The sequence below is a fragment of the Podarcis filfolensis genome (assembly GCF_964270895.1).
Source record: "Podarcis filfolensis genome assembly, chromosome: 9".
In the NCBI taxonomy this organism is placed as follows: domain Eukaryota; kingdom Metazoa; phylum Chordata; class Lepidosauria; order Squamata; family Lacertidae; genus Podarcis; species Podarcis filfolensis.
This window is the reverse complement of record NC_139610.1, coordinates 72016067-72040521: the sequence shown is the minus strand read 5'-3', so window position 1 is coordinate 72040521 and position 24455 is coordinate 72016067. Positions and strand designations below refer to the sequence as shown.

The 24455-nt window shown below is 47.4% G+C and overlaps 1 protein-coding gene across 6 annotated transcripts in view; it reads left to right on the top strand.

The window, feature by feature from the left end:
• The window catches only part of LZTS3 (leucine zipper tumor suppressor family member 3), a 67121-nt gene extending 52259 nt beyond the window's left edge, over positions 1-14862 (top strand). For all 6 annotated transcript variants that reach the window (XM_083571315.1, XM_083571310.1, XM_083571313.1 and 3 more), the window contains 2 exons: positions 806-1636; positions 7983-14862. In XM_083571315.1, the coding sequence (XP_083427441.1) occupies positions 806-1636; positions 7983-8699 (1548 nt within the window). In that variant the 3' untranslated portion in view covers positions 8700-14862. The remainder of the gene's footprint in view (positions 1-805; positions 1637-7982) is intronic.
• The last annotated feature ends 9593 nt before the right edge of the window (positions 14863-24455 follow it).

The following is a 24455-nucleotide window of genomic DNA, read 5'->3' as shown; positions in this document are numbered from 1 at the left end:
AGCAAAAAATACGGTACTTTGCTGTTTCCTTGCATTTCTCAAGGTCTCTGTATAAAACCAAGGAACTGTTAGTTCCTGAAGCTGGGGAGGATTTTTCTTGTCGGGGGGGGGGGGGGGTGAAGAGATTTTAAGAAGAGAAACAGTCGTACAAAAGTGTTCCCCCACTTTTTTGCCATTGCCTTATTTTGGGCTGCAAGTTAAAGCTGCCGGTTCCTCAGAGAGAAATAGAGATAATACAGGAAATTATGGGCTGCAAGTTAATGAAAAGATGTGCCCCCCCCCAGGCTCCCCTGAACGTTCCTCAAGTCACCCCAGGGTGCTATGGCACACTGGTTGAAAACCAGTGCTCAGGATTGAAATATTTAAGGTTGAATTCTGGACATAGTGGAAGAGGTAAAGGATTTGGATTATCATAAAAGGAGGAAATGATAAATAATAGGACCCACTAAGGCAGCCTTTCTCAACCTGTGGGTCCCCAGATGTTGTTGAACTACAACTCCCATCATCCCTAGCTAGCAAGGCCAGAGCTCAGGGATGATGGGAGTTGTAGTCCAACAACATCTGGAGACCCACAGGTTGAGAACCGCTGCACTAAGGGGAGGATGGAAGTCCAGGAGATTCCTTGGAATCTTGTTTTTATGATTTATGCTTGATATATCTCTGTGAAATTTTAATTTGAAAAACAAAAGAAATAATTCTTTAAAAAATGGAAACCAATGCCCTAGCCAACCGAGCTATCCAGGCTGTGTCAATCCTCTCGTGTTTAATTTGCTGTCCTGTTTTTTTCTTTCCCTCCTCCTTGCAGAGCAATGAGCCCTTAGTTAGACCTTCAGCCTTTAAGCCCGTAGTCCCTAAAAACTTCCATTCCATGCAGAACCTGTGCCCGCCGCAGAACAACGGCATCTCGGAGACCCGGAAGACCTTGAACCATACCAACAGCAATAGCCCTTCCACGGTCAAAAGTGGGATGGAGAAGGCCAGCCATAACAGGACTACCAACCAGGCGGGCGGCCTCTCCGATTCCGGGCGGAACTCTTTGACCAGCCTGCCCACTTACGGCACAGGCTATAGCCAGCACATCGGGCCCATGAGCGCCTCAACCAGCCACATAAACCGCATCGGGACCACCTACGTGGACAAGAACATTGTGGGCTACAATGGGATATCTACCTCAGACAGCGGCCGGTCTTCCAGCAAGAGCACGTCTTCGTTCAGCCGGCTCAACCACCTCAACGAGACGATGCCCTTCCACTCGCCCTCGACGGACGACATCATCCAGGACTTGGAGGACCGGCTGTGGGAGAAGGAGCAGGAGGTCCTTCAGATGAGGAGGAACCTCGACAAGAGTGAGGCGGCCATCTACCAGGTCTTTGAGGAGAAGCAGAAGATCTGGGAGCGAGAGATGGAGGACCTGCGGCAGAATTACGCCAACAAGCTGCAGCAGGTGTCCAAGAAGGCGCAGAGGGCACAGCAGGCTCTGCAGCTGCAGATCTTCAAGCTCCAGCAGGAGAAGAAGAAGCTCCAGGACGACGTGGGGCAGCTCCTCCAGCAGCGGGAAGAGCTGGAGAAGAAGTTTGTGGCTTTCAAGAAGGAGCAGGCCGAGTTCCTTCCCAAGATCGAGGAGACCAAGTGGGAGGTGAGAGGCAGGTGGGGTCTCTGTCACGGAGAGCCAACTGGGGGGCCTTCAAGATAATAATAATAATAATAATAATAATAATAATAATAATAATAATTTATTATTTGTACCCTGCCCATCTGGCTGCGTTTCCCCAGCCACACTGGGCAGCTTCCAACAAAGATTAAAAATACATCAAAATGTCACACATTATAAACTTCCCTGAACAGGGCTGCCTTCAGATGTCTTCTAAATGTCAGGTAGTTGTTTATCTCTTTGACATCTGATGGGAGGGCGTTCCACAGGGCAGGTGCCACCACCAAAAAGGCCCTATGCCTGGTTCCCTGTAGCTTTGCTTCTCCCAGTGAGGGAACCGCCAGAAGGCCCTCAACACTGGACCTCAGTGTCAGGGTTGAACGATGGAGATGGAGACGCTCCTTCAGGTCTACTGGGCCAAGGCCGTTTAGGGCTTTAAAGGTCAACACCAGCACGTTGAATTGTGCTTGGAAACGTACTGGGAGCTGATGTAGGTCTTTCAAGATGTTGTTGGCCTGAGGAGGGGGTGTAATCTAGAAGCGTCCTGAAGGCCCACATTATGTGTGAGCAACCTTTGACCCTTCAGATGTTGCGGAACTACAACTCCGATGGGATTTGTTGGTCAGCGATATTTGGAGGGCCAAAGGTTGTGGTGGTGGTGGTTTTAGTAAAGGTAAAGGTACCCCTGCCCGTACGGGCCAGTCGTGTCCGACTCTAGGGTTGTGCGCCCATCTCACTTAAGAGGCCAGGGGCCAGCGCCGTCCGAAGACACTTCCAGGTCATGTGGCCAGCGTGACGTAGCTGCTCTGGCGAGCCAGCACCAGCGCAGCACACGGAAACGCCGTTTACCTTCCCGCTAGAAAGTGGTACCTATTTATCTACTTGCACTTAGGGGTGCTTTCGAACTGCTAGGTGGGCAGGAGCTGGGACTGAAAGACGGGAGCTCACCCCGCCGCGGGGATTCGAACCGCCGACATTACGATCGGCAAGTCCTAGGCACTGAGGTTTTACCCACAGCGCCACCCGCGTCCCTCAGTTGGTGGTTTTACTTTTATTTATATTTATTCATTTGTATTTTACTACAGTGGTACCTTGGTTCTTGAACTTAATCCATTCCAGGAGTCCGTTCGACTCCCGAAACCATTTGAATACCAAGGCGCGGCTTCCGATTGGCTGCAGGAGCTTCCCGCGCTTAATCGGAAGCCACATTGGATGTTCGGCTTCCGAAAAACGTTTGCAAACTGGAACACTTACTTCCAAGTTTGGAGCGTTCGGGAGCCAATTTGTTTGGGAGCCAAGCTGTTTGAGTACCAAGGTACCACTGTATTAGTATATGAAGCCCCTAACTGTTGGCAACCAATTTACTTATGGGATTGACTTGCCTCTTTCCGTGTCTGTTAGATCATTTCACTCTGCCAAACTAGCATTCATACAAGTGCCATATTACGTCCACTACACATTTGCAAGGAGCTTTTCCTTCACGTGTGCTGTGGAACCCCCTGCCCCTTGATGTTAGGTAGGTGTCTTGCTGGATTGTTTTAGATGCCTCCTGAAAACGTTTCTGTTCCAGCAAGTCTGTCCAGGCCCCTGATTTGGTTACTTATATTTGTTGTAAAGACTTGCTGGTTTTATCTTTTCATAGTGATGATATCGATGATGGTTCTATGTTATTTCTTTCTAAGTGGTTCATGGGTTTTTGCTATGTTTTCTACATTCTCTTGGATAATTTCTTTCGATCCTGCGGTTTATTATCTAAAGAAACAAATTAAACTCAGGCACCCAAATCTTAGGTCGCTTCAACTTTCGTCATTGTTTTGGGGTTGGATTCCATTGCATACTGGTAAATTCAGGTTGTAAAATTATAGTGGATTGGGAGATCTTGTGCAGCAATCTGGACTTTTCACAATAAGGAAGGGGGGGCAATGCACAGGAAAGTGTGAGATAATAACACTTGCTTTGATGCAGTCTCATCTAACCTCCCTGCAAGCAAATTGGAATGAATGCACATTAAATAGCCAATGGTTTCTAATCTCCCTGCAAGCAAATCTGGGTGCAGCCTCATTAAACTGGTCATCTGGAAGCACCCCTTAACATTACAAGGTTCTTACAAAAACACTGTTGTGCTGCCACCAAAACTCAACTTGCAGAATTGACTCTCCGCAGACAGCAGGCTTGGTTAAAAAGTCTGCAAGCTGCTGTTTGAGACCAACTCAGGGTGATCACAGAATGCAGATTCCTTCAGGTTTTGTGCTTCAGGAGACAGTGGGGAGGAGTATCAAGCAGCTTAAAAAGGTAAAGGGACCCCTGAGCATTAGGTCCAGTCGTGGCCGACTCTGGGGTTGCTGCGCTCATCTCGCTTTATTGGCTGAGGGAGTCGGCATACAGCTTCCGGGTCATGTGGCCAGCATGACTAAGCCGCTTCTGGCGAACCAGAGCAGCGCACGGAAATGCCGTTTACCTTCCCGCCAGAGCGGTACCTATTTATCTACTTGCACTTTGATGTGCTTTCGAACTGCTAGGTTGGCAGGAGCTGGGACCGAGCAACGGGAGCTCGACCCATCGCGGGGATTCAAACCGCTGACCTTCTGATCGGCAAGTCCTAGGCTCTGTGGTTTAACCCACACCACCACCCGCGTCCATCAAGCAGCATAGGCTTGGTCTATAATGTTGTCACTTTTGAGTTGTGCCCTGTTTGGACTAGCAGGAAACCAGCACAATGAACCATGCTCTTTTGTCAACCGAATTGTGGCTTAGGTGCTCCATACGCCCTTTGGAGAGAAATGAAATGGAAGAGCTTGTGAGTCTCCATGGGCCTTTTAAAAGCATCAAAGTGCGCCTGAGCAAACATGCCTGACCCCCCCCCCAAAAAGACTCCCTCTAAAAAGCACTTAAGAGAGAGTGTGTTAACTGTACCCTTTTATGTTGGCCCAACTTAACTGGAAATAGACTCTGAGCTGTCAACCTTCCCTTTTTTGACAGGAAATTCCCTTATTCCAGCACCATTTCCCACTGCTTCCTGCTGCTATCCCAGATTGTTAGATATCCCATAGACTGTCCCCGGGACACGTGAGGCTGCTGATCCCTTATTTTCAAATCTGAAAGTTGACAGCTATGCTCAGACTTAGGTGCTCACCTCTGCAAAAAAGGCCTCCATTCGGTTACAAGTAGGCCAACGTTAACCCCGGTGTCCCAAGAGCAACCTTCCCTAATTTGGAGTCTTCCAGATGTTTTGGATTACAACTCCCATGAGTGCCTGCCAACATGGCAGGTCTGATGTGAGTTCTAGTTCAAGGTCTCTGGAAGGTAGCAGACTGGTGAAGGCTGTTCTGGACGCTTCAGTCAAAGCTATTGCCTTAGTATGGAACCTTGAGGAGGTGCCAATGGCAAAGCAAGAGTCCTCAAGGTTGTGGCTACACCACAGGTGGGTATCAGTGACCAGGAACTCAATCACCAGCCAAGAGACACATCCTTCTCTTTGATGGCATGAGCACAGGTGAGTTGCATGTGCCATCTGCCAGGGATTCTTTAATAATAATAATAATTTATTATTTATACCCCACCCATCTGCCTGGGTTTTCCCAGCCACTCTGGGCGGCTCAACAGAATATTAAAAACACGATAAAACATCAAACATTAAAAAAAATTCCCAATACAGGGTTGCTTTCGGATGTCTTCTAAAAGTCAGATAGTTGACATCTGATGGGAGGGCGTTCTACAGGGCGGGCGCCACTACCGAGAAGGCCCTCTGCCTGGTTCCCTGTAACTTGGCTTCTCGGAGTAAGGGAACCACCAGAAGGCCCTCGGCGCTGGACCTCAGTGTCTGGGCTGAATGATGGGGGTGGAGACGCTCCTTCAGGTCTACTGGGCCGAGGCCATTTAGGGCTTTAAAGGTCAGCACCAACACCTTGAATTGTCCTCAGAAACATACTGGGAACCAATGAAGGTTTTTCAGGACCGGTGTTATGTGGTCTCGGCGGCCACTCCCAGTCACCAGTCTAGCTGCCGCATTCTGGATTAGTTGTAGTTTCCAGGTCACCTTCAAAGGTAGCCCCATGTAGAGCGCATTGCAGTAGTCCAAGCAGAAGATAACCAAAGCATGCACCACTCTGGCAAGACAGTGGTTTCTGCATTGCAGGAGGCTGGATTATTGCTCGGGCCCCAACTCTTCATTTCTATGAGTCCATGAATTTCCGGCAGGGGTACTGTTAGGCTACCTTGCTGTCAAGACATAGTTTGCCATTTAGGTTGTGTTTCCCCTTTCTCTCATTATTCCCTCACTGTGCTATTTTATCCTATCCTGATGCTGTCCTCCCACTTCTTGAAGCCAATTGAAGCTTGAAGGAGTGGCAGAGTGGAGTTTTGGTGGAAATCAAGGTCAGTCGAGACTCTTAGCTAATAATAATAATAATAATAATAATAATAATAATAATAATAATAATTTTTTTATATCCCACCCTGCCCAGCCGAAGCCGGGCTCAGAGCTGCTAACAACAGTAAAAGTAACACAGTTTACATAAAATCACAATCAATTAATTAAAATACATTCTAAAATCAATTCATTCTAAAATCAGTTCAGAATCAAATTAAAGGCAACCATTGGGCTAGAGTGCTATGAGGATTACAGAAGGAGAGAGTGGGTCAGACTGTGCCTTGGCCAAAGGCCAGGCGGAACAGCTCTGTCCTGCAGGCCCTGCGGAAAGATGTCAAGTCCCACAGGGCCCTAGTCTCTTGTGACAGAGCGTTCCACCAAGTCGGGGCCACAGCCGAAAAAGCCCTGGCTCTGGTTGAGGCCAGCCTAACCTCCCTGTGGCCGGGGACCTCCAAGATGTTTTTCTTTGAAGACCATAAGGTCCTCCGTGGGACATACCAGGAGAGGCGGTCCCATAGGTACGAGGGTCCTAGGCCGTATACTTCACATATAACTTTCACAATGAGGGCGTGTGCATTGGAGCCCCTCTCTGCTTATTGGAACAGTCCTTGTTTATCGCCCTGGGGATCATGCATAGAGGTTCAAGCTACATCCTTTGCTGCAAACTCCCAGCCGTTCTGTGTCTCAGAGCTGGCTCATAATCTCCCCATCCTAATGAGGAAATGCCTCTATTTGAACAACTATTGGTTTGTGTTGGAAGGCTGGAGGAAGGCAACCAGTTTCGTCTACCAACAGCCACTACAGGTAGACGGGTGCAGAGTACTCCCGGGACGGGCTTGCCTTGCCCTGCACGCCCAGGGATGGGGCAAGCAGCTTCATCCCTGGCAAAAACAGGTACAGCCCTTAAAATTGCTATACATCATTTAGCCTGACACCCTTAGGGCAAAGAAAGGTCTCTTTTCCCATTCTTTTCTCTGAGAGTTCTGTGAGCTCCTCCAGCCTGACTGCCTGTAGTAGCTGTTACTAGATGAGAATTCAAAACTCCAACACAAAGAGAGCAGGATGTTTAACCAGGCCTGGGAGGTGAGAGTTGTTGGTTTCTGCAGCAATAGATGTGGTTAGCATTTAGCAAAGGGGCGGGGGAGGGAATTTGATTCAGTTCAAATTTAAAGGTGAACCAACCTTATCTGCATTTTCCAAAACAATGCACATTTTTTTAAAAAGGCTCTCGTATGAAATGTGCATTTGTTTGAATTTTGCAATGCAGTTCCCCAGCCAAGTAATGGGCAAGTAAACTAGTATAAAAAGTGTGTTATGCAAACTGATTTGCAAAAATGTGCCTGTTAGTGAAAACGGCATGCCTAAGAAGAAATCTGCATTAGGGAGCTGATGAATTTTCACGAGGACTTAAAAATAAATAGGTCACTAGCTGAAATGTAAATGTGGAAAACGGAAGTTGCCAGTGAAAAAAATGAGAAACTGAGCAATCCCAAGACTGATAGATGTGTCCGTCTCTAACGGCATTTCTGTGTGTGGAGGGGCTGGGTAAAGTACATTGGGCAGGAGTACTGTGGCGCCTTGTGCTTTTCATTCTGTGGGGCTGGTGCAGCAGCTTAAAGTAGGCCTTAACATTTAAAGCAGTGCTATACCACTTTCACAAATCAATGGCTTCCCCCAGAGAATCCTGGGAACTGTAGTTTTTTGGGGGTGCTGTTAGGAGTTCCCTATTCCCTTCCCAGAGCTACAATTCCCAGAGTGTCTTCCCAGGAAACTCTGTCAACTGTAGCTCTGAAGGGGAATAGGGCGTCTTCTAACAATTCCCAGCACCCTTAACAGATGACAGTTCCCAGAATCCTTTGGGGGGAGCCATGACTGTTCAGAGTGGTATGATATTGCTTGAAGCATAGCGTGCACTAGAGCAAACCCTGTTTGAGTTGTCTCATGACAAGGCCTCTCTTCCAGGTGTGCCAAAAGGCTGGTGAGATCTCTCTGCTGAAGCAGCAGCTGAAGGACTCCCAGTCCGACGTCTCCCAGAAGCTCAACGAGATCGTCGGGTTGCGGACCCAGCTGAAGGAAGGCAAGAGCTTCCTCAGGGAGAAGGAGGAGCAGATCCTGACCTTGAAAGACTCCTACAGCACCAAGAGCGTCAGCCTGGAGATCTCCGAGGGCGAACTGCAGCGGAAGATGGGCGAGGTGCAGATGTTGAGGGAGAAACTTGACCAGTGCGAGCTGGAGGTCTCCAACCTGAAGCAGACCCTCACCAACCTGGGCGGTGCCCATGGCCACTTTGGTGCCGAGCTCGCGGAGAAGTTGGCGAGGGACCCTTTGGCTTGCGAGAGCGACGAGGCCAAGATGAAGCGGCAGAGCGAGGAGAACTTCAACGCGCTGAAGAAGGAGGTGGAGCGGCTGCAGGCGGAGCTGAAGGCCGAGAGGCAGCAGCGGGAGCAGCAGGTCCTGGACTTTGAGGAGGAGCGGCGCACCTGGCAGGAGGAGAAGGAGAAGGTCATCAAGTACCAGAAGCAGCTGCAGCTGAATTACGTGGAGATGTACCAGAAGAACCAAATCCTCGAGCACAAAGTCAGTGAAATGACCAGCAAGGTCACCAGCCCGCCACACACCGACGAGAAGAAAACATGGACTCCTTCCAGGCTGGAGAGGATAGAGTCCACAGAGATCTGAGGAAAGGACTTGAGGCGTTCAAAGTACGTTGTCCCCCCAACCCCACCTCCCCAAATTACTGTGCATGTACTTCAGCCGGTGATCTTCCCGAGGAGAATTAATATGCTATATAACCAGCAGTGTAAGTTCGTCTGCCCTGGGCATCTCCCACAATGCTCTGGTGCTTTGCAGGTGATAAAGGAAAAATAGAGACAGGTGTTTTTTCTGTGTTTCTAGGGATGGGCTGACATCAGGAGTATTGTGGGGTGATTGAGTGTGTGTATGTGGGGAGGGGTCAGGGGCGCAGTCTTGCACCCAAGATTGGGGGGCCAGCGTGTGTGATGTCATGCTTGGGACGCGCGTCGCACGCGTGACATCATACGTGTGTCACTTGCATGTGATGTCATCACACATTGGCGGGAGGAAGTCGAGTGGGGAGCCCGCCGTGGTGTGGTTCAATGGCTGGCTCCTCCTGAGCGTGAGAGAGGAGGCCGCGCCACACTGGGCTCCCCGCTCAGCTTCCTCTCGACGTGACGTGGATGACATCACATGTATGACATCACACGTGTGTGACGTGCATTGTCGGGAAGAGGCCAACTGGGCGGCCTGGTGCGGCCTCCTCTCTCGCACTCAGGAGGAGCCAGCCATTGAGCCACGCCGCACTCGGCCTTCTCTGCCCCCACAACATCAAGGGGGCCCGGTCCCCTGCGAGCAAATATTGAGGTGGGTCGAAGAGCCCTCTGCCCCTAGGAGTTGGCGTGCCTGGTGTGGGTTTTTATTTTATTTTCCATTAGCCCCATTGACAAAGACACTGCAGAGTTTTCTGTGTCTGCCATTACCACAGCACCTCTCTTAATGGTCTTCTGGCCCACCTTCTTTTCCCAGGGCATTTTTTAGCCATATTGGCTAGTAGAAGTTCATGTCACGCTCAGGCTTGCCTCATCTTTGCCATAACCCAGGGCGGAATCCCTCCGACATTCCTCAGGGGAAAAGGGATGTTCTCTTCCACATCAGCAGAACGTCTCTATTTTCTGAGGAAGCCTTCCAGGTATCAAACTCCCACCTGCCATCAGCCTCAGTCAATGTGGCCGAGAGTCGGGGTGATGGCAGCTGCGGTCCAGAACATTTGGAGCATTTCTGTGTCACAACCGGACATAAATCATAATTTCTGCTCCCGAGATAACTCTGGATACTGTTGTTCTGAGAGGAGAAAGGGGTGCAGATCACTTGCAGGCAATTCTCAGCACCTAGAAAACCTACAATTCCCAGGATCCTTTGAGAGGAGCCATGACCAGTATAAAAGTGATACAAATTCGTAGTGTCGCTGTCTGCCACCCCCGTTTGAAGGAGTTCCCTAGGAAAGCCAATTCTGAATTCTCAATTACGGGCTTCATGTGTGCCACCTTCAGTCCCAGGCTAAGCCGATTATAAATTGGAAGCAAGGCGTGTTTATTTACTTCCTGGTTCACACTCCATCTTAGTTTGTGGTGGCGTTCATATGCTGCGGATGGGAGCAGTTTGCAGGTTATCTGATTCTTGCAAGTTTAAGCTCTTAGGCATCTACACACACAAGCTGTGAGAGAGGCTGCACATACAATAGGAGAGGGCAAGACTTTCCCTAGCATGTACAACCTATGCTCTGCAGTGTGGACTGAATCTAAACAACTCTCTCAAAGGCAGTGCTCCAGATATCCCAATGAGAGGGCCGTGAACTGAGATGGCATCAGTAGGCCTGGATTAGTGAAACTGCGCCCCCCCCAAAAAACATAACATTTTTTAATATTGACTACCATTTTAGATAGGTAAAGGGACCCCTGACCATTAGGTCCAGTCATGGCCGACTCTGGGGTTGCAGTGCTCATCTCACTTTACTGGCCAAGGGGGCCGGCATACAGCTTCCGGGTCATGTGGCCAGCATGACTAAGCCGCTTCTGGCGAACCAGAGCAGCGCACGTAAACGCCATTTACCTTCCCTCCAGAGCGGTACCTATTTATCTACTTGCACTTGCGTGCTTTCAAACTGCTAGGTTGGCAGGAGCAGGGACCGAGGAACAGGAGCTCACCCCGTCGCTGGGATTCGAACCGCCGACCTTCCGATCGGCAAGCCCTAGGCTCTGTGGTTTAGACCACAGCGCCACCCATGTCCCTTTTACCATTTTAGATAGTTGGCACTTAAAACCTCGTTCCTTTAATGCAGTCAGGAGGGCAAGAACCAAGCTACCGCATGTAGTTGGCATTGGGGGAGAAGGCAGAAGAACGAGGATGGAAAGGAAATTATGTGGGGCATCTAGTCCGGCTCCAAATGCTAACACACACACAGTTGGTCATCTGCCTTGTCCAGCATGGTTAAGAAAGCAGGAGCACGGGTGTTCTCCTAGGTCAATAGTTCCTAAACATTTCCAAGCCACACACACACCCTTGGCTCCTTAAAGTCATCCCTGGTGCCCTCCTACCCTATAAAAAACCAGTATTCCAGAACAGCGATTTGCACAACCCACCAAGGAAGATAAGAGCACAATAAAATTCAAAACATTTATTTTTATAAAAGAAAAAATCTAATTACAATTATTACATTAAATTAATTCAGCAAAATGGATGATCCAGTGACCCTAGCTTTTCAAAGGCTAATCATCATTTGCACCTCCACACCCCGGCCGCCCCCTTGTCTCTTTGCACCCCTTTAGGCAATCCCACTAAGCCACTTTGGGAAATGCTGTTCTAGATCATTGCACTGCTCTTTGCTCAGCCAAAAACTAGAGTGGGTTTGTATTTTTTTAATGGGAAGATGGTTTGGCCAAACATACAGTGGACGCTTGGGTTGCAAACGTGATCCGTGCGGGATGCACGTTCGCAACCCGTGTCTGCGCACGCGCGGGTTGCGATTCAGCGCTTCTACGCATGCGCAAAGCGCAATTTAGCACTTCTGCACATGTGCAGCCACCAAAACCCGGAAGTAACCCGTTCTAGTACTTCCGATCCATAACCCGAAAAACCGCAACCTGAAGCGTCTGTAACCCAAGGTATGACTGTATTTAGAATTAGAGATGATCTCAATCGAGAGATGGGTGTTTTTTCTCTCCCCTCGGGCCTTTCCCCCAGAACATTGCTTTTGTTGAGTAGCAGAAACACACACATGTGGAGGCTGCCTTATACTGAGCCAGCCCATTGGTCCGTCTGGCTCAGTATCGTCTACACTGATTGGGAGCAACCCTCCGGGATTTCAGGCAGGAGGCATTCCCAGCCCTGCATGGCGGTTCTGGGCATTGACCCAGGGGCCTTTTGCAAGAGAAGCAGGTGCTCTACCCAGGGGCGTAGGAAGGGGGGTGCAGTCCGCCCTGGGTGCCACCTTGACCGGGGGGGTGACAAAATGATGGGTGGCACTCGTCACTGCGGGGCCTGCAGCGCGCACGGGCCATGTGTCTTGGTGCCCACAGGCCCCGCGCTGTCCATCCGCTGCCTCCCCCCCAGCTGTTGGGCGGCTGAGGCCCCGCGTCTCCTTCCTATGGGCGCTGCCCCCCCCGCCCCATGGGCAGTTTGCCCTGCCCCTGGGCACTCCGCTCCAGGTGCCCGAGATGTTTCCTCCGCCGCTGGCTCTACCATCCAGTCCTTTTGCATTAATAATAATAATAAATTTTATTTATACCCTGCCCTCCCCAGGCTCAGGGTGGCTAACACCAGTAAAATTACAGTAAAAACATAATGGGGGGGGGGGAACCAATTTAAAATCCAGGATAAAATGTAATTTAAAATTCTGCCTCATTTTAAAAGTAGCCCATAAATCAAAACCATAAGGGAAGAGAAACATCAGGGTCAAATGGAGTCCAAACCAAAGGCCAGGCGGAACAGCTCTGTCTTGCAGGCCCTGCGGAAAGATGTCAAGTCCCACAGGGCCCTGGTCTCTTGTGACAGAGCGTTCCACCAAGTCGGGGCCAGTACTGAAAAGGCCCTGGCCCTAGTTGAGACCAATCTAACCTCCTTGAGGCTCAGGACCTTCAAAGTGTTGTCATTTGTGGATCTTAAGGTCCTCCGCGGGGCATACCAGGAGAGGCGGTCCCATAGGTACGTGGGTCCTAGGCCGCATAGGGCTTTAAAGGTCAAAACCAGCACCTTAAACCTGACCCTGTACTCCACTGGGAGCCAGTGCAGTTGGTAACGTTCCTCTTCCCTCGCGATGGAGTTCCTGCCATCAAGTCCCTGCTGATTCAGCTGCATGCAGTTAGATTTATTTAGCAAGCGCTGATTAGGTCCCAGGAATACGAGTTGGGCTCCCATATTTGCGGCAGAGCTTTTGAGCGAATGGGTTTGCTCAAAAGCAGTATTTTGCTAGTCTGTACCAACTCAGCCAGTTCCTCCCAGCTTTTCCACACCCTCTAATGAACCTTCTTATCTGCCCTAGGTTAGGAAAGGAATGAAAGCTATGCAAGGCCGATAAGAGAACCAATTATTCTTGGAAGCGATTGGGAGCTCAGAATTCCTTACTTAAAGGAGGGGGCCACCTGAAGGAGTTCGTGGCTACCATTGTGCTGTTGGACTTGCATTTAAAGTGATTTTTTAAAAAAAATTAAAAGCAAAGGCCGCTCGCTAGCTGGGACAGGAAAGGGCTGTGGCATTTTTCCAATACCAAAACGTCGCCAAGTTAAGTGTTTGGAGGAACGTGGCGTCCTTGCGATAGGAGGTGCTGCCTGGAAGCAGGAAATCTGGAGCCTGTCTGCACTGCAAAGCTAATCCCATTTCAAGCTCAGGTAGCGGATTTGGCACCCAACCAAACAAGGAACCCATAAAAACACAGGAAGAGCCTTTCAAGGTCAAGTCAGCCAGGAGTCTCTCTCTAGTCCAGCCTCCTGCTTCTCGCATTGGCCAACCAAGTGCTCTCAGAAAGCCCAAAAGCAGCTCTATTGCTCCCCTGCAATGGGAACTCAGGCCCTACATCCGCATTGTGCATTTAAAGCAGTGCCATGCCACTTTAAACAATTACAGCTTCCTCCAATGAATCCTGGGAAGTTCAGTTAGTTAAGGCTGCCGAGACCCTTATTTCCCTCACAGAGCTACAATTTTCAAGAGTTCTTTGGGAAGGGGGTAGACTGTTAAACCACTCTGAAAATTGTAGCTTGGTTAGTGGAATTGGGGTCTCCCTCTCAGCGCCCTCCCAGGATTCCTTGGGGGAAGCGATGACTGTTTGAAGTGGCATCATAGTGCTTTAAATGTCAGGCCCATTTAGCTGGCGTCTCTAATTGGCCCGTGTCTCACCAGTTTGTGGAATTCCCCTGTCAAGCCCAGGGCTGTTATTGCCACATCTTCTGACCATGAAATATGTAAGCTAGAGTCTACATTCTGTGGTTAAAGGTTTTTGGCTCTGGAATCTTATCTCTAGCCCCGTTTTATTACCTAATACTAAATCCTGAGCACTCGTATTAACGAGAGGAGACAAAACATTTCTCTTTGGGGCTTTGACTACCCTTCCCGGGATTTACGGGGAAACCACGATAGTTAAACCCAGTTTTAAGATGGTTTATATTTGGGGTGCAGACGTGCCCTTGCATCTTCCACAGTGAATCAGTAACAGCAGCAAAAACTTTGTGCTGTAAGTTGATTTGGCTGCATAAAAGATTTTGGGTCTTCTTCCTTTTTTTGCGCAATCCATGGTTTAGCTTGCCTCCAGAATGCCTGATGGTCAATGCCTTCTTCAGAGGGTTTTTTATGGTGCTTTTTTTGGGTGGGGAGAGCCTTGATAGATATCAGAGAAGAACCCACCAATTTCCCCAATCTACACCAATTTTCCCAATCACCCACCACAGCAAGACGCAGGGTCAGGCCTTCTCAGACATTCTGGTGCCTAAGAAACAACACTCTCACAAACGTGCACAGAGTCACCCTCTCTAAATATATATAAATAGGTTTTGGAACGAAATGGTTTGCCGCTCTACGATGGTGCCCAGATTCTACCACCTGAGACAGAGGCCTTCTGCCCTAGTGGTGACGTCGTCGGGCAAACCCTACTGTTGCTAGCATCTGCAGGAAAATCACTGCCGGGTTGTCTGTATGTGAAAGTGCTTATTAACTGAACTAGGAAGCAAATCATTTACTTATATGCTGCTAAGTTATACAGAGACAAGTGTACTTGGATGTAAATAACTGTTCTGTATATGTATATATGATTATTAAAGCAAAACACGTGTACAAAAAAGAGAGAGAAAAAACTCTTGTGAGTAACTGGGCTTTGCGGAAAGAGCAGACTTGGCTGTCGAGAACGGAATTTCTGGCAAGAAGACAACATCTTGGTGGGTTTTCCAAAGCCCCACTGGTTTGTCTCTTGAGATTACACTATACCTTCCTGGGGTTACAAATCACATGGCAGTCTTGTTTTGGTGTATGTCTTTTGTCTACCCGTCGATAATCTTGTAGGTAGGTGGGGGGAACCTGAGGATTTTAAGCTATTTTGAAGTGTCTGTGTGCTGTCACTTCTAACTTGTGGTTTGAAACCAAACTCACTTGAACAAGACCATTTAGATTTCCCCCACCCCTGCTCCTGAGGCATCTCTGCCTGGAAGAAATTCCCGAGAAACACCACCAGGGGGAAACTGATAGGCCTGGGTGCTGAAACAAAGGCACTGTTTTAAAATACCAGTTTCTGGGAAATAACCACTGTGATTTGGATGAAAGGGGGAGCGAGCCTTTTGTTGCTGTGGATGTCTGAGAGATTTGGGTGGTGGTGGGGAGGCAAGAATGGAACAAGATACCCTTTCCCACCCTACTCCTCTGGTAAATCTTGCTGCTCCCCCTCAGAGGAATTTATTTTTAATTCAACATGTTTTTATTTTTGCAGAAGAGACCGAAACTTGGCTTTTTTTTCTAGAGGCTGGTGTTCTTTGTGTTCAGAGAGATGTTTTTTTAAAAACTGTTCCCTGTTCCCAACCTGAAGGACCAGCAAAAGTTGGTAAGAATAAATGAGACAAAACTGGAAATAAGAATAGAAAGAGCCTACGGCTCCGCCACCCTCACGGTTTGGAATAAAATCAGCAGCTGTCAGCTCTGAACTAAAATGCACCCCTCTTAAGGCACACTCTCTAGTGCCTTAGCTGCCAGCGAGAGAAACCTGTATTGACCATTCTGCGTGGTTATGATTTTTTCCCCAGTAGCCCACTTTTTGGGGCTGAGTTGCAATCTTTCATCGCCACCCAGAATCCCTGCTTCAAAATGCTGCTCTCTGCCCTCTGGTCAGCAGTAAAACTACTGACCAGAAGGAATTGGTTCTGTACTTTTCAGTTTACAATAGCTAGCCTCCAACTGGAGATTCCTCAAAAGAACTGGTTGTGTGTGTTTGTACAGTACAGCAGATAACAAAACAAAATCATAATCGGGCATATTACAAGGATATTTTTATTCAAATCACAAGAAAGGAGATTTTGACTAAACATTAAGAAGAACTTTCTGGTGGTAGGAGCTGCTCAACAGTAGAATGGGCTCCCTCAGAAGCAGGTGGGCTCTCCTCTGGAGGTTTTTAAACATCTGTCAGGAAATACAGTGGTACCTCTGGTTACATACTTAATTCGTTCCGGAGGTCCGTTCTTAACCTGAAACTGTTCTTAACCTGAAGCACCACTTTAGCTAATGGGGCCTCCTGCTGCCGCCGTGCCGCCGGAGCACGATTTCTGTTCTCATCCTGAAGCAAAGTTCTTAACCTGAGGTAATATTTCTGGGTTAGTGGAGTCTGTAACCTGAAGTGTATGTAACCTGAAGCATATGTAACCCGAGGTACCACTGTATTTGATTCCTGCATGGCAGAGGGTTAGCCCAGATGACTCTTTGGGTCCCGTCCAATTCTATGGTTTCATCATTCTGTATTCAGAGCTAGGTAATACAGAGACATCTGCAAAAGCCCAGTGTGTGTGCACTTTGCTGCCCATAGCAAAAACCACTCTGCAGATATCACACATGGAAAAGGACAGAGCAGAAAGGGCAAGAGGGCTCACAGCTTTGTGATAAACCAGGGAACTGGGGGTTGTTCTCTTTTTCCCAATTTGCTGTCTTTTTAAGTCCTGCAAGGCTGTATGCACACAATAATTTTTGCACATACTGTACTGTCGCCCAACGCATGGTCACAGTTCAAAACAAGCAACGCATGGGGGAATTCCATTCTACGGCTCATTGTAAGTATGTTACCAAAGAAAAGTCTTGAAAGGCTGCGTCCAGTAATGACTCATTTCTTGCCGGACTTGTGGAATTCTGGGCTGTGGAATTATTTTGCACGGGAAGCCTTTGCCGGACGGAACACCAGAAGCGAGGAAATTTAGATGTCAAAAGTTGGCAAGACTCTATATAAGTTGCGCTGGAGCTGAAGTTTGTTGGGAACGAAATCAATGAAAGGATGCCTCCCCCCGGCTAATTTCTGGTGTGTGTTGCATCAATTTTGGAGAGACTGAATGGAGCTGAGACTTCACTTGCTAGCCTGAGTGACACAGAGTTCCCACCCACCAGTCAAAAACAATGACAAAAATAGTTTTGCTTCCTACAGTTCAGGCCAGATCTAGCATCATCTGAGGGAGAAAAGTCAGATGGCACCCCCTTGAGGTAAAAAGCCTAATAAAATTAAATGTAGTCATTAAATAACTGGCAGTTTCTTTAATACCTGCCTCCTGAGACCACTGCCCCAATTGTGGTGGCCCTGGCTGGCTGCAAATGGGAGAATCTTTGCTAGATCCTGCAAGTGGGGAAGGTGTTCAGACACCGTAAACGAGGGACGCAGCACAAAAGAAGCATCATTATTCAGACGACCCAAATAATGACTAGTCATTATTCAGACTAGTCTTTGCCAGAGAGATGACAGTCTGGAATAGCCTTCTCCAACAGACAGTCCCTGGCTACTGGCTGCGTCAGCAGGGGCTGATGGGAGTTGCAGGACAGCAAAAAGCTTTGGCGGGGGGCACCAAGTTGGGGACGTCTGCTCTAGGAAAACATGGAATAACACACGTGAAGCTGCAGGATTTTTAATTAGTTGACAGGAGAACCCAGTGCGATTTCACCAGCAATAAGAACTCTGCTCGTTTGCATGTTTTTAGATTTTGCTGATGGCTAGTATCTTTTAAAACACAAAATCTAGACTGGTCCTGGGTCAGCACGTTGGAAGCAAAATGGCCTAGATGTTATTTTTCTCCTCTTTAAAAAGTAAACAACAAACCATAAGCCTCAATCTGTTTCTGTATATCTGCTCTTACTGTGAATTTAAGCCAGAAGTGTACTGAATCAAAACTGTTAATCTTTTTGTCACATGCTGACTGTTGATGGTTCTTTGAACTATGTCTACCTGAGATTTGCAAACTAAAACCACAAAACCCACAAGAAGGGGGGCGGAAGGGACTGAAACACAATTTTTATTTTTTTAAAGAATCTTTTCAGAACTAACACTCTAAAGTTTGATGTGTGTATCCTTTCCAACCCTTGCATTCAGACATGGACCCACCAACTTGCCTTGCTGGTCATTGTGTTTAAAAGAATGAAGCAGCCTTTCCTAACCTGATACCCTCCAGAGTTTTGGACCAGGCAGCCCAGCTGTGCAGCTGGGGTTGATGGGAACTGTCGTCCAAAACAACTGGATGGGGAAGGCTACACAAAAAGTCCTTTTCTTTATGTGCAGCAGAGACATAATAGTTTTTAAAAATAATAATAAACTTGTTTCACCATCTCCTCTTTTCTTGTACGTCTTCATTGGTTTTTCAAGACAAGAACAGCTATTGCCATGGGATAGTGTTTTTTAAAATAATGTAAATATATATATCTATAGAGGTATGTGTTGGTGTGTACATATGCACACACAATACACACATCTGTCTGTCTATATCTCCATATGACAAGGTGTTTTATCTGAGCAAAAATTAAAAATGGAGAAAGACCCCCTTTAAACATTTGAAAGCTGTTGCAGTGTTTTTGTTGATGGAAATATGAATGAATCTGCCTCTATGACTGGAAAAAGTGGCTGCAGTTACAAAAACAGACACTTATGCACGTGTAGAGGGAGGGAGGGGAAATTTGTGTATTGCAGGGAACCTTGGGGCAGGAGCAAGATCCACATATTCCACTGTTTATGGAATTGGTTACAGCTGTTGAGCAGCTGTATCATATGACAGTCAACCTGCCCAGAGTCTGGCAACCTGGGCCACCTACCTTAAATCCAGTCCAGTTTAGAAATGCATTAAGCCCATGGATGATTATAAAGAGGCCCGACTGAAGTCTTGCCAACACATCTTACAGATGCTAAGGTTGCGCTGCTGTGCACACTTGCTTGGGAGTTGATTGAGATCAGAGGTGGGTAACCTTTCGCCCAAGGGCTGCATTCTCTTCTGGTCAACCTTCCAAGGGCCACTTGTCGGTGCCGGATGCAGCCAGAGACAAAAGTGGGCAAAGCAATTCATATAAATTTTAAGTGCACAGTAATTTTAAGTGCTGTGGGTTAAACCACAGAGCCTAGGACTTGCCGATCGGAAAGTCGGCGGTTCGAATCCCCGCGATGGGGTGAACTCCCGTTGCTCGGTCCCAGCTCCTGCCAACCTAGCAGTTCGAAAGCACGTCAAAGTTCAAGTAGATAAATAGGTACCACTCCGGCGGGAAGGTAAATGGTGTTTCCGTGTGCTGCTCTGGTTTGCCAGAAGTGGTTTAGTCATGCTGGCCACATGACCCGGAAGCTGTACGCCGGCTCCGACGGCCAATAAAGCGAGATAAGCACTGCAACCCCAGAGTCGTCCACGACTGGACCTAATGGTCAGGGATCCCTTTACCTTTACCTTTAGGCTAGATTTTGTGCACCCACCTGCACACCCTCTTCCTTATCTCCCATCTAGAGAAGAGGCATCTTCGGTTCAAGGGCACATCCCAGCCAGTCAGAAACACTCAAGGAGGGTATAAAACAAGGCCAGTGAAGGGTGCAGCCTGGGAAGATGGGAGAGACTTCTGAGGGCCAGACAGGACTGCATTTGGCCCCTGGGCATGAGATCCCCTACCCCTGATCTAGATTAACCCTTGGACTCATTTTTCAGAGCTCTTCTTAGGTTCCTGGGAGGCGATGAACCTCATGCAGATAGGCAGTTTTCCAGCGTAAAGGGCCTGTCGTTGCAGAGAAGTGGGAGTTAATAAGAATAACAGACGAGGAATAAACTCTCGTCACAATTGTTCCGGGAGTTTGTCACAGCCCAATTAAGGCCTTTGCTGAACAGCTGATTTAATTAATGGATCTGCCTGGGCATTTGCATGGCATTTAGTTGTGGTCATGTCCGAATGCTTTCATGAAGCTGAGCTAGCTGGGATGATAACCGTGAGCAACCGTTTTATTTTTTTACATAAGCAGCAGCTCTGGGAGCTCTGAAACTGCCTGAAGCAGAAAGGTGGGGTGCCTCTTTTATTTTTTAAGGGTAGGAAATGAACAAATGATTGACCCAGAGGCATAGAGCAACCCCCCTTAGCCACTAGGATGCTATATGGCTTGTAAAAGGCCCCAAAGGTAGCAAAAAAAGGATATTTGGCCCTAAAATTCGGTCTGGTGCCCGGGTGTTGAGCTAGCTGGGTCTTTTGGAAAGTTTGCAGTACAGTGGAAAACACCAATAATTCATTTCAACTGGGTTATATATTAGTTTGTCCATTTCCGTACCCTTTGTCCTTCCCCTGATGTTTAAAAGAACAGCAAGTGTAAAATTATGTAAATTTAGGAAGTTTTGATGTTTGCATTTCCTAGGTGAAGGCATACTACTTAACTGACCAATTGCATTGCAGATAACTCGGTTCTGCCCCCTCTAAAATAATGCCTGCCCCTCTGGAAAAAAAAAATCCTGGCTATGCTCATGTTTGCAGCCATGAGGGCTAGTAGCTTAGGATTCTAAAAACAGCCCTTAAACCAAACTTGTGGACAAGACCAAATTATTCAAGATAGGAAAATCCCATACGGAGTGTAAATGCCCTGTCTCATCCACCAGCCAAAGACATCTCCAAGCTGAGTGAAAGGAAAACGAATGGTTGTATTGGAACCCTGGAGGAGGAGAGGAGGGGGAAGTTGCAGTGGAAAGCGTAGCAGGGCGGTAGGGGCCATGGACAGTAAAGAGTCTTCCTTCACTGTTTCTCAGCTGCAAAATCACCCCCACGCAGAACTGCGATTTAGCAAAGAATTATCACACCTTTCTCGTGGTTTAGCTCCAAATGTAAAGTGATGTCTATTGGAGCAAAAAATATTCACATCTAGTATACACTCATGGGGTCTGAGCTGGCTCCAGGAAAAAGAGATTGGGAGCTCCTGAAAACATTGGTGTTGTGTGGTAGGAACAAATTCTATGTTAGGTATTACCAGCTGTCTTGATTTCAGTCTTCCAAATATCATAGCAACTTCATTCAAATAGATGGTGGGGGCACATTTGGAATACAGCATACAACTGTGGTCAACCCCCCTAGAATATAAACTGCAGCAAAGGAGAGAAAAAAACCAAACACAGCTAAGGGAGGATATATTGCCCATAAATTGCCATAATGGCATAGCTATCACGTGTTTCAGAATTATTCATGGCCTGTCTAAACGTCCATCTGTTTCCCAGTTCATTCTTTTTATAGTTGCTGCTCTTCATAGTTATTGCCTTGGTCAGCAAGCGTGAAGTACAGATGGATGTGAACAACCGCTCTCAAATATATATGCTACATCTCCTCCTCTGTTGCTAAGGACACTGTTAAGAGTTTAATGGCTAGCACAGAAATGCTCAGCCTGATTCTAATCTGCATTAAAAGTCGTGGGGATACTTCAAAGAGTAATAGATATACTGTGGCATAAACTTTCACATGCCCAAAAGTGCATGGTACAGTTTATCATAAAACATTTTTATATGGTCTGTTGACAAGCTCAAAAGCAGTTTACACAAAAATTAGCGTGTCAACAAAACAATAATAAAAGCACACAATGCAAGGTGGCCTCAGAATCTGTAAAAATGAAATGAAATACTTTATTGTCACTTGTACAACTTGTATACGGTGAGATTACACGAGCACCCCGGACTCAGCTCTCTTAGTCTTAATTCCCCTCGTTTACTGACACACACACACTAAACCCGAAAGTCAGTTGCCCTGTTGTTATTTTTTCATTCAGCAGCCTAACAGCCCATGGATAGAAGCTGTTCTTTACCCTGTTGGTGCAACTAATCATGCTTCTATATCTTCTGCCTGAGGGCAGGAGAGCAAGAAAGTGCCGGCCAGGGTGTGAATCATCCCTGAGAATTTTCCTCGCTGGTTTGATGTCAAACCAGCGTACCACACCGTGATGCAGTATGAAAGGACACTTTCTATTGTGGACCGGTAGAAGATCATCAAATGTTGATTGACATCGTTCTTTCGCAATACTCTGAGGAGATGGAGTCTCTGTTGGGCTTTCTTAACAACCTGGGTTGTATTGATTTTCCAAGTAAGGTCTTCACTGAGATAAACTCCTAGGAATTTAAAGGAAGAGACTCTCTCTACAAAGCCCTCCCCAATGTACAGCGGGGCTAGTTCTTTCTTCCTCTGAAAGTCCAACACCATCTCCTTTGTCTTGCTGATATTAAGGTGCAAGTTGTTCCCTAGGCACAATGTAGATATTTTTTGGACCTCCCCTCTATACGCTGATTCGTCTCCACCGGTTATTAAACCTATTATGGTGGTGTCATTTGCAAACTTAATAATTGCAGTAGACGGGTCAGATGATACACAATCGTATGTATACAATGAATACAGGTAGGGACTTAGCACACATCCCTGTGGTGTGCCAGTGCTGATTTTTAAGGAATTAGATGTTACATGTCCAATCCTCACTGTTTGTGTCCGATCTATCAGAAAGTCTTTAATCCAGTCACAGATGGCAGAAGAAAGGTTCATGTCAACTTTTTAATGAGGTTGTCCAGAAGGATGGTATTAAAAGCCGAGCTATAATCAATAAACAACATCCTGACATAGTTCTCCGGTTTCTCTAGATGACTTGCTGCAAGATGAAAGGCGGTGGCTATCGCATCATCTGTGGACCTATTTCTTCTATAGGCAAACTGATGTTTATCAAAGTCCTGTGGAAAGCAGGTTCTAAGGTATTGAAGGACTACTCTTTCAAAGCATTCCATCACTACAGATGTTAATGCAATAGGTCTGTAGTCATACAACATCTATCACAGGGCATTGCAAATGCAACAACAGGCATTATTTTTAATAAAAATTTTACTATTTATACCCCACCCATCTTGCTGGGTTGCCCCTGCCATTCAGGGCGAAATCATTAAGTGGTCCCCCATGTGGCCCGTGGGGGGGGGGATTGAGAACCATTGGTCTAGAGCAGTGGTTTTCAACCAGTGTGCCATGACGCCCTGGGGTGCCTTGAATGATGGTCAGGGGGTATCGTGGGCAACACTGGCCTCTGTCTCTCTTTCCTTTCCTTCCTCCCCTGATGCGTTCTCGCATCTCTGCCTCCCCAAGGCTTGCACAGCTGTTTATTGCAGCAGCCCTGGCCATAAGCTCTGCGGGCAAATGGTCCTCTAGGAAGCACCGGGGGGGGGGGGACTCAGAGACCAGGGGCAGCAGCAGTGGCTGCCCAGAGGACTCCTAAGGAGAGGAGGGAACATCCACAAGGGAGGGTATTCAAAAAAGGGTGAGAGGCTGCCAGCTCTGCAGACAAGAGGTGACATAACTGGGCTCCTGAGCTCCACAGGGGTTCAGCAAAAAGAATGCAGTTGGCCAAGGGAGCCGTGGACTCAGAAAAGGTTGAAAACATCTGGTCTTGAGGAAAACGACAAGAAAACACACTGGAAAGCATGGGCTGTTTGCTTGACGCAACAGCATCTAACTTCCCTGCAAACAAATCAGAATGAATGCTCAGTAAATAGCAAATTAGGGCACACACTCAATAAACAGGTCACCCCGAGTGTTTATGTCCTGTTTAATTGCACAAGGTCCTGGCTAAACTTTAATCCCAATTAGGCAGTTAATTTTGCGTATGTTAACACATTGGAGAGTTGGTGTGGTTAGAGAGTGTAAGACTAAAGGTCTGGGAGTGTCCAGGGTTCAAATTCCCACTGGGCCGTGAAAGGTGACCTTGGGAGTCCAGTACGTTTTGCCATCTGCACCGTATAATACAAGATTCTCCTGTACCCCAATGTAAAATGCTACATCCAATGTAAAATGCTACAATGTTAAAGGAAAATATAATGAAAATGATATATAGATTGTACTTGACCCCTGTAAAGTTAGCAAAGATTTACCACAATAGTGATAATCTATGCTGGAAATGTAAAGAAAAGGAGGGTACCTTTCACCATATGTGGTGGACCTGCCCCAAGGTGAAGACTTCTGGGAGAAGATTTATAATGAGCTGAAAAAAATGCTGAAACACACATTTGTTAAGAAACCAGAGGCCTTTCTTCTTGGAATAACAGGTGTGGAATTGCCCAAAAAGGATGTTAGATTGTTTTTGTATGCCACAACTGCAGCTCAAATTTTATTAGCCAAGAAATAGTCACTGCCTCTCAGCCTGGCCTACCTTACAGGGTTGTTGTGGGGATTAATAGAGGGGGAGAGAACCACGCGTGGTGACTTGAGCTCCTGGGAGGAAAAAGGCGGGATAGGAAATAAATCATCAAAGAATTTATGCTTTTGAATTGTGGTGCTGGAGGAGACTCTTGAGAGTCCCATGGACTGCAAGAAGATCCAACCTCTCCATTCTGAAGGAAATCAGCCCTGAGTGCTCAATAGAAGGACAGATCCTGAAGCTGAGGCTCCAAGACTTTGGCCACCTCATGAGAA